The sequence below is a fragment of the Artibeus jamaicensis genome, unplaced genomic scaffold (assembly GCF_021234435.1).
Source record: "Artibeus jamaicensis isolate MK-2021 breed Jamaican fruit bat unplaced genomic scaffold, CSHL_Jam_final contig_729, whole genome shotgun sequence".
Classification (NCBI taxonomy): Eukaryota; Metazoa; Chordata; class Mammalia; order Chiroptera; family Phyllostomidae; genus Artibeus; species Artibeus jamaicensis.
The window spans coordinates 860,145-874,900 of NW_026521939.1; the positions used below are offsets into that span (position 1 = coordinate 860,145).

At 48.4% G+C, this 14,756-nt stretch overlaps 1 protein-coding gene across 9 annotated transcripts in view; it reads left to right on the plus strand.

Moving 5' to 3' along the window:
• SYT17 (synaptotagmin 17) overlaps positions 1-4,644 on the plus strand; it is a 72,591-nt gene extending 67,947 nt beyond the window's left edge. For all 9 annotated transcript variants that reach the window (XM_037153130.2, XM_053672184.1, XM_053672185.1 and 6 more), the window contains one exon: positions 3,684-4,644. In XM_037153130.2, coding sequence (XP_037009025.1) covers positions 3,684-3,880 — 197 coding nt within the window. In that variant the 3' untranslated portion in view covers positions 3,881-4,644. The remainder of the gene's footprint in view (positions 1-3,683) is intronic.
• The last annotated feature ends 10,112 nt before the right edge of the window (positions 4,645-14,756 follow it).

The following is a 14,756-nucleotide window of genomic DNA, read 5'->3' on the forward strand; positions in this document are numbered from 1 at the left end:
GGATGAGGAGCGTAGGCTATGACTTCCTTCTAGACTTCTTCCTCTTCTATTGAGTTAGATGTGGACTCTCTAACAGCAACTTGCTTTTTTCCAAAATAATATGCACTTGTAAGAAGTTTAAACTGTACATAATAACGTAAGATAAGAAGCCCAACGATCCCTCTGTTTTCCTTCCCTAGAAGGAACCACTCTGAATGGTTTGGTGACCATCCTGCAGATACTGTTTGTACACTATAAATTAATATATTTTTTAAAAAAAGAGACTGTGTTTCTATAAACTTTTGCAACTTGCTTTTGTCTCCTAGCAATAGCAGGCCTTGGAGGTTTCCCTGTTTGTATATATAGATCTGTCTCATTTTTAACAGTGACATTGGTTTCCATGCTATTGTTACATCAGAAATGAGCTAATTAGTCCCCTCCAGTCTAAGTCTTGGATGCCTCCCAAGTTTGATCCTAACACAATGACTTGGGTGCTGGCAGGCTGCGGGGAAGGTGATCCCGAGAAGCCACGGTCAGGGAACAGGGCAGGGAGGTGGGCCACTCCAGGGACGTTTGGTGAGTGGTAACTGCAGCTCAGGAGGTCCTAGGAGCGCCGTGAGGCTCAGTGCTGCGAATGGTTCACACAACTCAGAAAAGTCGTTATACTCGTTACAATTTATTACAGCAAAAGGACACACACGGATACCAGCAGAGGGAAAGGGTGTGCAGGGCAGCGTCAGGGACACTCCAGGCCCAAGCTCCCAGCTGTGCCCTCCCAGGGGAGTCCTGTGGGTGGCACGGAATCCTCCCAGTGACAGAGTGGCAGCATGCTCGGAGTGGTACCAACCAGGGAAGCTCACGCAAGCCTTGGTGTCCAGAATATTGATGGGGGCTCAGTCGCAGAGGCATGGCCGACCGTCCAAGTGGCTCACCCTAGTCTCCCACCTCTTTCAAGGTCAAGTTGATATTGAGTAGCCCAATAAATCACACTCTAAGGTCCCCACCATAAATCGCACTATAAGCAGAGACTAGTGTGGCCCAGGCGGAGAGTGGTGGGTGCTGGTAGCAGGACGTCGTCCACAGAAGCCACAGGGAAGCCTGCAGGGCAGGCGGAGGGGCGGCAGGCACCACGGCCCAGCCACACTCCCTCATGGACAGTTTTGTTATTTCCATCTCTCATCCTTATATTCCAGCGCAGGGATCAGCCGACATATTCGTAAAGGCCCAGGCAGTAAGTATTTTCAGCTGTAGGCCATGTGGCTTCTGTTGAAACTGCTCGGCTGTGCTGCTGCTGTGCAAAGGCAGCCGTGGACACGGCGTCCCCGGTGGGTTTGACTGGGCGCCAGCACAACTGAGAAGAAAGAGGAGGCAGCCAGATTCGGGTTGGAGGCTCTGGTTCGCTGCGGAAATGACGTCCGTCTCTGTTCGTCTGTGCAGATCATTCTTAGGGGGTAAATCCCTAGAAGTATCTGGATCACAAGTTATGACGTTTTTATTTTGAGTAGATACTTTGCAGGCCCCCCAAAGTTGAACCACCTTCCTCTTTATCAACAATGCATGAGAGTGTTTTGAGATTTTTTTTTTCTTAAAGCCCCTCCCCCAGGGAAGCAGAACCTGGACTTAATTTAGTAAGATGTTTCTGCATTTTCATTGCAGCCTTGGTGAGGCAGAGAAGAGACACTATCTTGCCCCCAGGGAAGAAAACCAAATGGGGTCTAAAATGGTCTCCTAATAATACCTTGCAAAATAAATAATAGTATCTTGCTTTAGATTCGAGGCCCACAGAGAAAAGGGGACTCTGGTAACTTGTTCTTGTTCCGTGAGACCAAACCTAAGCTGCCCACCAGGTGCGGTTCCAAACAGTCCTGGGTGTCACCTAAAAGTTGAAAAAAACAACCTTTTTCAAACACACCAGAGAGTTCCTTAGCAATTTTCCTTATTAAGCAAAGATTCCTTCCTAATTTTTACGTAAAGGAGGTCCATCTGGGCATATTGAACACTTTACCCAATGTACAAAAAATATACTTGGTCCAGCTTTTGGCCTTGGAGCTGACAGGTGCGGGGACACCCTTGATGGAGACACACAGCGTTTCACTTAGCCCAGTTCCCGCTGCCTAGTTCACGCTAAGTCTTTGTGGTTTTTAGACAGTGGGCGAGGTTTTTGTTCTTGTTCCCTTCCCCCCATTTTTATCTTTTGGAATTCTTGTTGTGAACCCCAGAGGGGAGAACAGAGGCTCGGTAGCATTCAGGCTCTGTTTGGGGGGGATGCATGTCTTAGCCGGTTTATCTGATAATGGCTTCCCTCCTGGGATGCAGCCTGCCTTGGCTGGCCTCACGCTGGGTGAGTCGGTGATGTTCCCCGGCCTGCAGTCCTTCATGTCTAACGCAGACGCAGCCTGCTCTCCCGGTAATGAGACGGCATGCCTGGACTACCCACACATAGATGAAGAATTAGGCGGAACTTGGCTGAGAAGATAAATCAAGCTAACTATCTCATTAGGCTTGAAAGACACAAATTAAGCCTGCATTGGAATTAACAGAAAAGCCTTCCAAAGAGACATACAGCACAACAAGAGACAGAAGAAATTGCTGTAGCCATTTCTCTCCAGAGACTTGCCTCTGTCGCCTAGAACAGAGGAAATGTGAAGCCTCATTTTTAAAAGGTCAACAGATAGAAATACAGGCTCGAAATAGCAGTACGTTACATGAGTGCTTACGGTGAGCTACGTAGGCACTGTGTGCTGAATGTTTTACTCATCAGAACGCCACAACAGCTTGTGATGTAAAGAACTATCGAGATTGTATTGAGCTTCCGTGGCCAGGTAGAGTGTCATCTGGTTAGAGCATCTTCCCAATACGCCAAGGTTGCGGGTTTGAGCCCTGGTCACAGACAAGAATCGACTGATGAGTGCATAAATGAGTGGAATAATAAATCCATGCTTCTCTCTCTCTCTTGCCCCTTGTCTTCTGAACAAGGAGGAAACTGAGTTCAGAAGGGTTCCTTCGCTTGCCTCAGGGTCCCAGAGCTAGTCAAACGACAGAGCCAGGATTCACGTAGGATGTGTGGCCCCACGGCCCACAGCCTAAGCTAGTGGTTCTCATCTGGAGTGACTTGACCCCACTCCACCCCAGGGATAGTTGGCCATGTGTGGAGACATTCTGGGTTCTGACAGCTGGGGGGGTGGGTGCTACTGGCATCAGTGGGTAGAGGCCTGAGGTGCAGACCAGGCCCCACAGCCAAGACTGACCGAGCCCCAAATGTCAGCAGTGTTGCGACTACCCTGGTGTAACTACTCATCTGGACCCTGGTGATGGCTGAGTGTTCCACCAGAACTAACTAGTTATCGAGCTCTGTAGGCAGTTGGCAACGGGCTGTAAGTTTCAAGTTGCAGATTGTGGGGGCGGGGGGGTAGCTTTCCAGAAGAAAGAACAGCCAATGCAGAGAGAGGCTGGGAGGCAGGACGCGCCTGGCATGGTGCGAGGCAGCAGGAAACCCAGTGCCACCGGGACAGGGAGCCTGTGGGAGAACAAGCCGAGGGAATCAGGGAGTTCTCGTCATTCAAAGAAACACGCAGTGTCCTAAAAGCAAGGACCCTGTGTCTGCAGTAGACGAATGTGTAGACTAATGGCCTCTGTCTTGTTCCTGCCTCCTGTTCTGTTCCCCTCACCCTCCCCACCCCACCCCCGTCCCCGTGGCTCTCCAGTGTTCGGTCACAACATGAAGAGCAGCAACGACTTCATCGGAAGGATTGTCATCGGCCAGTACTCCTCAGGCCCGTCCGAGTCCAACCACTGGCGGCGGATGCTCAACACTCACCGCACGGCTGTCGAGCAGTGGCACAGCCTCAGGTCCCGGGCCGAGTGCGACCGTGTGTCTCCTGCCTCGCTGGAGGTGACCTGAGGGCTGCAGGGAAGGCAGGTGTCGTCTGTTTTGAAAAAATAAATGAGAAAAAAAAGGAAGAAAATTTAAGACAAAAAAAAAATGTGTCATCTACCTGTTACATCCACACTTGCATACACACTCACCACACACATACACGCACACACACCAGAAATTCTCTCAGAACTGAGAGGAAGCTGACTGTTGATCACGAATGGCCACTCTCAATGAGCGAGGCCTGAGAACTTTCTGGAAGCCCCATCCGTATGCCACAAGCCGAGCTGGCATTGCTGTGAGACTTACTGGCAGTGCTCGCTGTGGTTGACGTCCCCCCCCACGCACACCCCAAACGCACTTTCAACCTTCAGCCCAGAGGACGGGCCTCCGGAAGGGTGCCGGCCTCCATCAAGGAGAAACTGCCCAAGAGTTTGGCCGATGTGGGGGAGGCCTGACCCCCACGCCCAAAATGCACACCCACTGGGTGGCTTTGGAACAGGCTGCTGTTCCCTGGGGTTCTTTGAACCTGATACCTTTCCTCCAAAGTGTAAGTGCTTTGTCTTCTCCTTCGTGGACATGATAAATAGATTAGACTATTTGAAGAACCAATCAGCAACAAAAAAATATTCCAGTGTAAGAAACCTCTCCTGGCTTAACCGAATTTTTCCCCGTGTTAGCCTCTTCCTGGGCACTCCCTGCGGGCACGTATGTGGACGTTCTCGTGCGTGTGCCCTCACAGGTGGACGTGTGTGAGCCCCTGTGTCCTGTGGTGAGCAAGGCAGTGGGCCAGGACCCCAGTCCTGAGCATCCCCTTCTCTGCCTCTCACACCAGTGCAACTTCACCCAGTGTCCGCTGTCTGGCAAGACCCACCTTAGTAACAGTAGATGTCTGTCAAGAAAATAGAATATGATAGAGCAAAAGCAACATTTTTTCGACCAAATCATGGGGATGTGACTCACAGAAGACCTATACAGGACAGTGACATGGATTCAAATGGCCACCGCACCCTCGTCCAGGAGGATCTCCTGCCCTGTCACACTCTGAGGAGCTTTCTGTGTTTCTGTGTGAACCAAAGTCATCTCTCTTGTGCTAAGGAATTAGCAGAGTTAGAATAGCTCTCTCTATTGGATGCTTCTGTGTCTTTTCCCACAGCCTATTGTCTGGTATACTAGGGAGCTATTTGTGGAAATTAAAGATTATTTATTTGTGCCATGCATTTGAGTTATCTTTTGTCTTCAGGAACACAGGGCATAGAGCGTTGGAAGGGGGTTTCGGTTACTACTGCTGTGGAACCAACCATCCCGATGACTCAAAGCACCGATATTTATTACGCTCGTGGATTTTGTGGGTCAGGAATTGAGACCAGACACATCAGGGATGGCTCGTCTGTGCTCCAGGCTACCTAGGCCCTCAGCTGTCGGTAACATTAGAACGTGGTCTCAGAAGGAACAATAGTCGGAAGCATTAAAATATGTTAATCTGATGACTGATAAGAGAACCCACACAAAGAGAAGCCAAGTATTTAACCCAAACTAGTTTCAGTGACAAAAGAAGCTCCCCTTCAGGAGGTCGTCTGGGCTGTGTTGCTCACTCTTCTCTCCTGGACAGGCGCTCTCCTCGTGCAGTGAACTTCATGGTGACCGGCAGCCTAAGAGTCCCAACTCACACCCATCATCAGGATCCGGCTTAGATTGTAACTTCTGATTTCCAGGACAGATATAATTGCTCCTTGCTGTCCTCCCTACAGCAAGAACCTTCTATTTCCAGTTAACTCTTATAATGACAACTACCATTTATTGAGGCCTCACTGTGTGTGTGCTACACCCAGTAGGTGTATAATCCCATTCAACCTTCACAACAACCTTTTGATGTAGGAGCTCTCGTTATCCCTTCCATATGAGGAAACAGACTCTTTCCTACTACAACGCTGCCCATTTGTTCGGGGCAGGATCCATGGCTACGTAGCTTTTTATTGACCAGGCCCAGCTCAGGGCTTGACCCCAGTAAATGCCCCTGGGCTGAGATGACTTCACTCCTGACCACGTTGAGCATTGCAGGGTCCTCTTGTGGCCCCTGGTGTCTCCCACTCTGGAGTGGAGGTGGCATGGAGGTCAAGGGGGAAAGGCAGGGGGCCTGGGTCTCCCAGGGTTACGTCTCTCAGGGTAGGAAAGGAGAAGGCATTTTCCTTTTCTATCAAGTGGCTCTTACTGAGCATGAAAGTATGAGAGAACAAATAGAATGAGGGGAGACAGGTGTAGACCGGTACATACAGGCATCAGGACTGGAGTTGAGGTAATTTAGTCATTGGACCCTTGGGCTTTGGAGCCGAAGAAGTCATGGTTCAAATCCCAGGCCCACCACTCCCTCACTGTGTGCCCTTGCCCAAGCCTCTGAACTTCTCTGATCCTTACGCCCTCATTCTCTTCCTTACAGTATCTCAAAAGCAGCCCTTGAGGCAAAGACTTGAGTGCAGAGAGTTCATTTGGAAGGTGACCTCAGGAACAGAAGGCTAATTCAGGGAAAGCTGAAAAGTAGAGGGAAGCTGCATTAACCACCCCTGTGGGCAGCGGAGGCTCAGCCCTGCTAGGACCCATGGAGAACACGAGAATTACTACAGGGAAGCTGAAGTGTTTAACTACGACCCTAGCCCTCGGGTCTTGAGGGTTGCCCCTGGAGGCACTGAATGTTTGGCACTTTGGGACCGTCCTGTGTGGACTGAGCAAGCTCCCACAGTGACGAGAAATCCCAGGCAGAGAACGGGGTGCACATGCTGAATCAGGGAGGTGTGTACGTACACGGCCGGGTCCACCACAGCCACAGGGAGACGCAGGTGGACTGCGGACTACGAGGTGGAGCGTGCCCAGCATCCTCTGCTCCTGACAATGACAAGAGGGCTGGCCAACGGCAGGTGGAGTGCCAAATGTCTGCATCGTCCTCACATAGCAACTCCTGTGGGAGATGGTGTTCCTCTTTTAACGAAGGAGGAAGCCAAGGTTTCATGAGATCAAGTGGCCAGTAAGTGATAGAGCTAGAATGCCAGCCCAGGCCTGTCTGACTCTAGAGCCTATTTTGGGTTGCACTGTATTCCCTTAAAAAGGGTATGTTTGCCCTGGCTGGTGTGGCTCAGTGGACTGAGCGCTGGCCTGCAAACTGAAGTGTCACCAGTTCGCCAGTCAGGGCACATGCCTGGGTTGCAGGCCAGGTCCCCGGCTGTGGGTGTGTGAGAGGCAACCGATTGATGTATCTCTCACACACTGATGTTTCTCTCCTCTTCCCTTCTCTCTAAAAATAAGCAAATAAGTAAATATATTTTTTAAAAGGTATGTTTGTGTCCTAACCCCCAGGACTTCAAAATATGACCTTGTTTAGAGACAGGGACTTTACAGAGGTCATCAAGTTGAAATGAGGTCATTAGGGTGAGCCCTAATCCAATATGACCAGTGTCCTTATGAAAATGGGAAGTCAGGACACAGACACCGACAGACACACACAGGGAAGGTGATGCAAAGAGACACGGGGAGAAGACGGCCATCTACAAGCCAAGGAGAAAGGCCTGGAGCAGCTCTGTCTCTGCCAAGGCCTTGATCTCAGACTTCTGACCTCTGGAACTGAGAGAATGAATTTCTGTTTTTTAAGCCACCTAGTCTGTGCTGTTTCTGTTGCGGCAGCCCTAGGTTGCTAGTCCAGAGCTGGTGCGGATAACCATTCTTACCCCCCATGCTGTTGACAGTTGACATGAGGATTAGCCACGACGGTGCCTGCCAAGTTCTAACGCACGGTACTGGAAGTCTGCTCCCACTCAGCACGCAGCAGGCAGTGGTGCTGGTTGACTAACAGGATGGGTAGGACAGATGTCAGAGCTATCCACATCTCCAAGGCTAGAGTCTGTCAGAGACAGGAAAATGTGTTGAAAGGTGAAGGAATGACTTGGTTTCTATAGAAACCTGGGCCCAAGGTGCCCTGTTGTGGGCTACCTACTCATTTTAATTAGCATCCTCCTCCTCAGCTAGGAGATGGGACGAGAGATGCACAGGCCACCTACACACCACCTTTGGGGCGCCGGGACCCCAGTTCAAAAGGAGGTGGGGTAGGAGTGGTGGCATGAAGTTTAAAAGCCTTGTCTATTTACCCAGGGCCAATCCTAAGGTCCTCTCGTGTCTTGGGACTCCAGACCCCTCAGGATTCCAGTCCAGCCCCCGGCACTTGACAGAAGCTCTGACCTCTGCCCAGCCCTGCTCAGAGGTGATGGGTCCCAGGGCACCAGGAACAGCTCTCTTGGAGCACAGATATTTCATTCCCAGACAGCTGGGAATCACTGCAAGTCACAGAAAAGATTCTTTCTGGGTGGACCGTCTTCCCATGGCCAATGGGATACCTGCTCGTTTCCATGTTCAAAAATACTATTTAAAGTAACTCATGGTGTCCCAGCTTATATTTAAGTCTTTTATCCACCTTGAATTTATTTTGGTGTATGGTGTAAGTTGGTGCTCAAGTTTCATTTTTTTGCACGTAACTGTCCAGTTCTCCCAACACCATTTGTTGAAGAAGCTATCTTTACTTCATTTTATGTTACTGCCCCCTTTGTCGAATATTAATTGACTGTAGAGAGTAGGTATTAAATTAAAAAGACAACCAACTGTATGGGAAAACATATTTGCCAATGATACCTCAGACAAAGGTTTAATCTCCAAAATATACAAAGAACTTACATGACTCCACTCTAAGAAGACACCCAACCCAATTAAAAAATGGGAAAAGGACTTGAACAAACAGTTCTCCAAGGAGGACATACAGAATATCCAGAGACACATGAAGAGATGCTCAATATTGTTAGCTATCAGAGAGATGCAAATTAAAACCACAATGAGATACCATTTTACACCGGTCAGGATGGCTATCATAAACAAAGCAACAAACAACAAATGTTGGAGAGGGTGTGGGGAAACGGGGTCCTTAGTTCACTGTTGGTGGGATTGCAGACTGGTACAACCATTATGGAAAACAGTATGGAATTTTCTCAGAAAAATAAAAATCGACCTGCCTTTTGACCCAGCAATTCCACTGCTGGGATTATATCCTAAGAATCCTGAAACATCAATATCAAAGAACCTATGCACCACAATATTCATAGCAGCACAATTTACAATAGCCAAGAGTTGGAAGCAACCTAGGTGCCCGTCAGTAAATGAATGGATCAAAAAATTGTGGTACATATACACAATGGAATTCTATGAAGCAGAGAGAAAGAAGGAGCTACTACCTTTTGCAACAACATGGATGGAACTGGAAAGCATTATGCTGAGTAAAATAGGCCAGGTGTTGAAAGACAAATACCATATGATCTCACCTTTAACAGGAAGCTAAACAACAAAACAAACAAGCAAGCAGAATAAAAACAAAGACACTGAAATAGAGAACAAGGGGACAGTGACCAGAGGGGAGAGGGAAGGGAATTTAAGGGAAAAAAAAAGGGAGGGATTTGGAGGAACAAATAGGAAGGACACAGGGACAGGAACTAAGGGGGGTGGAAATGGGAGGGAGGTGGGGAGCAAGGGGGGGGGGCTGGGATGGGAGAAATAGACAAAAAACTGTACTTGAAAAATAACTAAATAAAATTTAAAAAAATAAAAAAAAAATAAAGTAACTCATGAATGATCACCGCTGTGTGAAAACTAAAAATGTATGACAAGAAAAAAGACTGGAAGGCATTGTCCTAAAGTAGGGGTGTCAAACTCATTGTTACTGGGGGCCACTTCAGCCTCACAGTTGCCCTCAAAGGCTGAATGTAATTTTAGGATTGTGTAAATGTAAGTTCTACTTAACAGTTAAGTGAGAGTTCTGTGCTGCCACCAGGTAGAAACAAGGGACTGGCCCAGATAAAACAAGGTGGAGGGCCAATTTGGCCCACGGGCCTTGTATTTGCCACCTGTGGCCCAAAGGTTGGCGGGGTTATCCTTTGGGAAGTTGCTTTGCCACTCAATGTCACACCTTCCTATGCAGTATTTTTGAAGGTTCCATACTGATCTGAGCCTTCATCGTGTGTCAGGGATTTTTCTAGGTCCTTGTCTGAGGGAAGTATTGATTTGTTCCCATTTTACAGATAAGGAAGCTGAGGCTTAAAGGGATTAAATTATCAGTGTGTGGTCACAGAGCGGCAGATCTGGAATTTGATCAGGGATCTGCCCAAATTGAAAGCTGTGAATGAACCAGCCTCTATCGTCTCTTTTATAATGGTGGTGAGGGCTCCAGGGACTTTGTTTGACTGGTAAATAAAAAACGTTTTTAAAAAGCTAGGAAAAAATTAAAGGCAATGACAGATAGATAATTAGATAGATAGAAACAGATCATCACTGAACCCCAAGGCCACCATTAGCCCAGTGCAGATATGAGTGAGTGAGTGTGTGTGTGTGTGTGTGCACGTGTGTGTGGAAGGAGGGAGGCTGATGATGCGATCACCCGATAAATACAACTGTAGGAAGCCAGAAAACACGTGCTGAAGAAATCGTCTACTTTCTGGCCAGTAAACTTGAAGTCTGAAGCAGGGGTCAGCAAATTATGGCCCGTGGGCCACATCCTGCCCTGCGCTTATTTTTGTAAATCAAGTTTTATGAGAGCCCAGCCAGGCCCATTCCTATGGTCTCTGGCCAAGCTGAACAGTTGCGACTGAGACTGTAAGGCTTGCAAAGCCCAAAATATTTACTGTCTGGTTCTTTACAGAAGAAGTTTCAGTTGCATGTATATATGATGAATAAGCTATTTAATGAAGAATAAGATACCTAACGCGCAGCAGGTGACCATAGTTGCTAACACTGTACTGAAAACCGGCAGCTTGCTGAGAGTGGATTTCAGGTGCTCTCATCACAAAAGAAAGGTGACCACAGGAAGAGAGGACATGCGAATCGGTTTGACTGTAGTATCATTTCACTAAATGTATGTATATCAAATCCTGTTGCACACCTTAAATATACAATTTTATTAAAAACTAGAATTTAGCTCTGGCCAGGCGGATCAGTTGGTTGGAGCGCCATCCTGTGCAGCAAAAATCTGTGGATTTGATTCCCGGTCAGAGCACGTCCCTCGGTTGTGGGTTCGATCCGTGATCAGGGAGCTTACAGGAGGCAACCAATCGATGTTTCTCTCTTACATTGGTGTCTGTCTGTCTGTCTGTCTCTCCCCCCTGCCTTCCTCTGTCTTTAAAATTAATAATAAAAAAATTCTTGGGGCTCTGGCTGGAGTGGCTCAGTGGATTGAGCTCCAGCCTGCGAACCAAAGGGTCACTGGTTTGATTCCCAGTCAGGGCACATGCCTGGGTTGCAGGCCAGTTCCCAGCAGGGGGCGCATGAAAGGCAACCACACATTGATGTTTCTCTCCCTCTCTCCTTCCCTTCCCCTCTAAAGATAAGTAAATAAAATCTTTAAAATTTTTTTAAATAAAAAAAAACATGAAAGGACTCGCAGTGGCCTGTGTCTGACTACCCTCCTCCCGCCCAGTTCATTTCCACTCAGAAAGTGGGCTCCATGACGACAGGACCCCCAAAGTAGAGCACAGCTGCTGATGGGGAGTGAGGAGGAACTGCCCACACTTTCTTCTTTATTGACAGCAGGTACCAACTTTTAAAAATGTCAATTTTGGGGAAGGGTGTTTTATAACAGACGCGATACATTAATACAGTAGATAACACATGCATATCACTCACAGAATCAGTGTTTATTGTGTATAAATAACAAATGTGCACCAGCACAAAGTTTCGAGGCAGCTGGTGACAGGAGGCAGCTGCCCCCTGAGACGGGGCCTGGGCGGTGCCGATGGCCCGAGTCGGGCCTTGGCAGGCAGGCTTCCAGCCGCAGGGCCAGCAGGACAATGCACCCTGCACGGGCAGAGGTCAAGTTATTTCCTGCAGGCGCACCAGCAAGGGTTCCAGGGAGGAAAGGAGCGGCTGGGCTGCGTTCAAGTCCTCCCTGGGCAACGCCCCCTGCACAAAGTGCCGAGGCACCTGCTGTGCATTTCAGGAAAGGAAGGGGCAGTGCACGGTGTGGGCCGTGCTCAGGAGCCAGAAAAAGGCTTGCACTGGATCAGTGATAATCGTAGCAAAAGCTGCTATCTTTTATTGAATAGCCGCTACTCACCAACATCTATACTAAGTATTGTAAACAGATTATTTCATTTACTCTTTGTGAGGTTGGTATAGTTCCTATGCTCTATTTTATAAAGGAGGAAACTGAGGCTCAGAGAGCCAAAGAGACTTGCCTGAGGGCGCACAAACTCAGGGAAAGACTGGTCTTTTCTTTTTTTTTTCTTAATTTAAGATAGTGCTTTATGTAAACCTGACACTAAAATATGTGTTAAATGATTAATGTTATATATGTGTGTGTGTGTGTATTCTAGAGAGAAAGGAAGGGAAAGAGAGAGAAAGAGAAACATCGATCAGTTGCCTCTTATAGGCATGCCAGCCGGGGACCGAACCCACAACCCAGGCAAACCTAGGGCCTTTTGGTGTACAGGAGGATGCTCCAACCCACTTAGCTACTCTGGCCAGTGTGAGGGAAACACTGGTTTTTAGCTATTTGAATTCTCCGTACATGCAATGAGATTCCCAATGAAACACCCATGGATTTAAAGATGTGTAAGTCTGAGCAAACTACACACTAAAACTATTTATTAATGACGTTTGCTTCTCTTTGTTGACACTTACTTTGTGCCAACCATCTACCTGAGCCTTTTTTAACCTCTAAGAGACTCTGAAGGGGACCAACCCACCTGCCCTTTCTCTGAGCTTCCTCCACAGCAATGCTTTGGGGCCAGACTGACAGGGCGGGGTCCAGCTGAGCCAACGTCCACAAGCCCCGCCTGAAGGGGGCGCCTTTTCCCAGCTCTGCACAGCTTTTCTCGTGGCTCAGTACAAATGAGGGCTAAATCTTATCTGATCTTCAGATTTTCAACAGAAGGTAGAAATCTGGACTTATCCCTAAAATCTCTTGGTTTTATACCCTGACAACAATTTAAAAAAATTTTTAAAACATGACATGGACCAAACAACTCACATCCATGGGTGAGCTGGCTTTAGCCAAAGAGACCTCGGTACTCTATGGTAACTTTTATTTTTACCTTCTGGATTATATTTTCTCTGAGAGGCAGAGATGCTTTATCTCCTGTAGCAGGCTGCGATGGGAGCTCTGTTATTACCCCATCTTACAGAAGAGGAAGCTGAGTCTCAGAAGTGGGTGCACACCCAGGGCTACAAGGCAGCTCAGAAGCAGGACTGCTGTTTCTCTTGGCTCTCCTAGGGGAGCTGGCCCAGGACAACTTTCAGGCTGTCATTCTGAGCTGTCTCCAGTGGTGCAGAGAGAAGGGAGGGCAGGAGGAGGAGACCGGGGTCTACCCGATTGCTCCTGAGCTCCTCGCAGTCCCTGCCTGCGCCCAGGACAGCCAGTTGGACCCAGACCGGAGGTCCTTCACTCAGGCCAAGACATGGACTTCTTGGAGCCCAGGATGCAGAGGGTGGGAGCTGTGGGCCTTGGCCACGTTGACCCTCCTCCCCTCACAGGTCTTTCTACAAGCAGACATCAGTGTCATCCCAGGTGAGCTCAGGGACCAGGGCCGGGAGCAGGTGGAGAGGAGGACACCCATAGGTACTTGAGATTCGTTCTACCAGAGAGACCGGCTACCTGGACTGCGTGCAGGCCTGCCTGACCTGAGGAACGTTGGGGGCCGAGCTGAGCCTCCCAACAGCCCTCCAGCTCCCTGCTCGTGGGCATTGTGCTTGGGCCAGACCCAAAGAGTCCCGATTTTAAATCCAAGCCGTGCATCTTAAAAGCTCAGTGGTGTAAGTTTCCTAACCTTGCTGAGCCTCAGCTTACTTTGGAAAACGTTGCACAATGACACCCCCAGGGCTACTGCACCAGAGAGATGGCAAAGTGGGGAAAGCGCACAGTGCGGGCTGGTACTGACACTGTGGGAAGATCTGAAAATGGTCATTTGTTAGGAATTTGGCATCTGGGCTCCCCACCCCCCACCGGGGCTGTGACTGCTGTTCCCAGGAGCTTTCAGGACTGCTGCTGTGCCACCAGGGGTTGGACATGGAGGACGACATAGTTGTCCTGTCCCTCGTCCCTCAAGCAGCTCCCTGGAGCCTGGCCCAGCAATGCTCATCTCTGCAAATTTTATGGAGCTTTCCTAAGAACTGGGACCCCCAGCCTCGGGCATCTGGCCCTCCAGTCAGTTGCGTGTCCATTTAGAGGACACAGGGCTTCAGATGGGCTTGATTTCTGCCTCTTTGCAATGGGGAGGCAGAGGTGCTGCCTTGGGGAGCCCTGTCTGGGTAGGAAGCGTCCTGAATCCTGCAGGCTCCTCCTTGCTGAGGGCCTTGCCTGTCACCTCTACCAGGAGGGTTCTTTGCAAACATGGTTTAAAAAAGATATAATAATAATATCAGTAACAACAAGTATGATTTATATAGCCCAAATTATGTGCCAGTGCTGTTTTAAACATTTTCCATTAATAAATTTATTTAATCCTTACAATAACTCTATGGCAGAGAGACTATTTTTATCCCCATTAAAGTAAACACCCATAAGGCCACTTTATTGGGCTGTAATGAAGTTGGTGTAATCTAAACGATAAGATGATAGGGTTGCCAGACAAAATACTGGTAAATTTTGAACTTCAGATAAATAATAAATCATTTTTAGTATAAGTATGTCTCAAGTATTGCATGGGATTTATTTATGCTAAAAATTATTTGTTGTTTATCTGATTTTCAAATTTAACTAGGCATACTCCCCTCCCCCCCATTTGGCGGTCCTAGTGGTGAGGGGTTCAGGGAGGTTTCAGCTCACTGGGTGAGCCTCAGGGTCTTAGGTTCTGTCATAAACTCTGAGTGTCTGTGTTAGTCAGGTCTG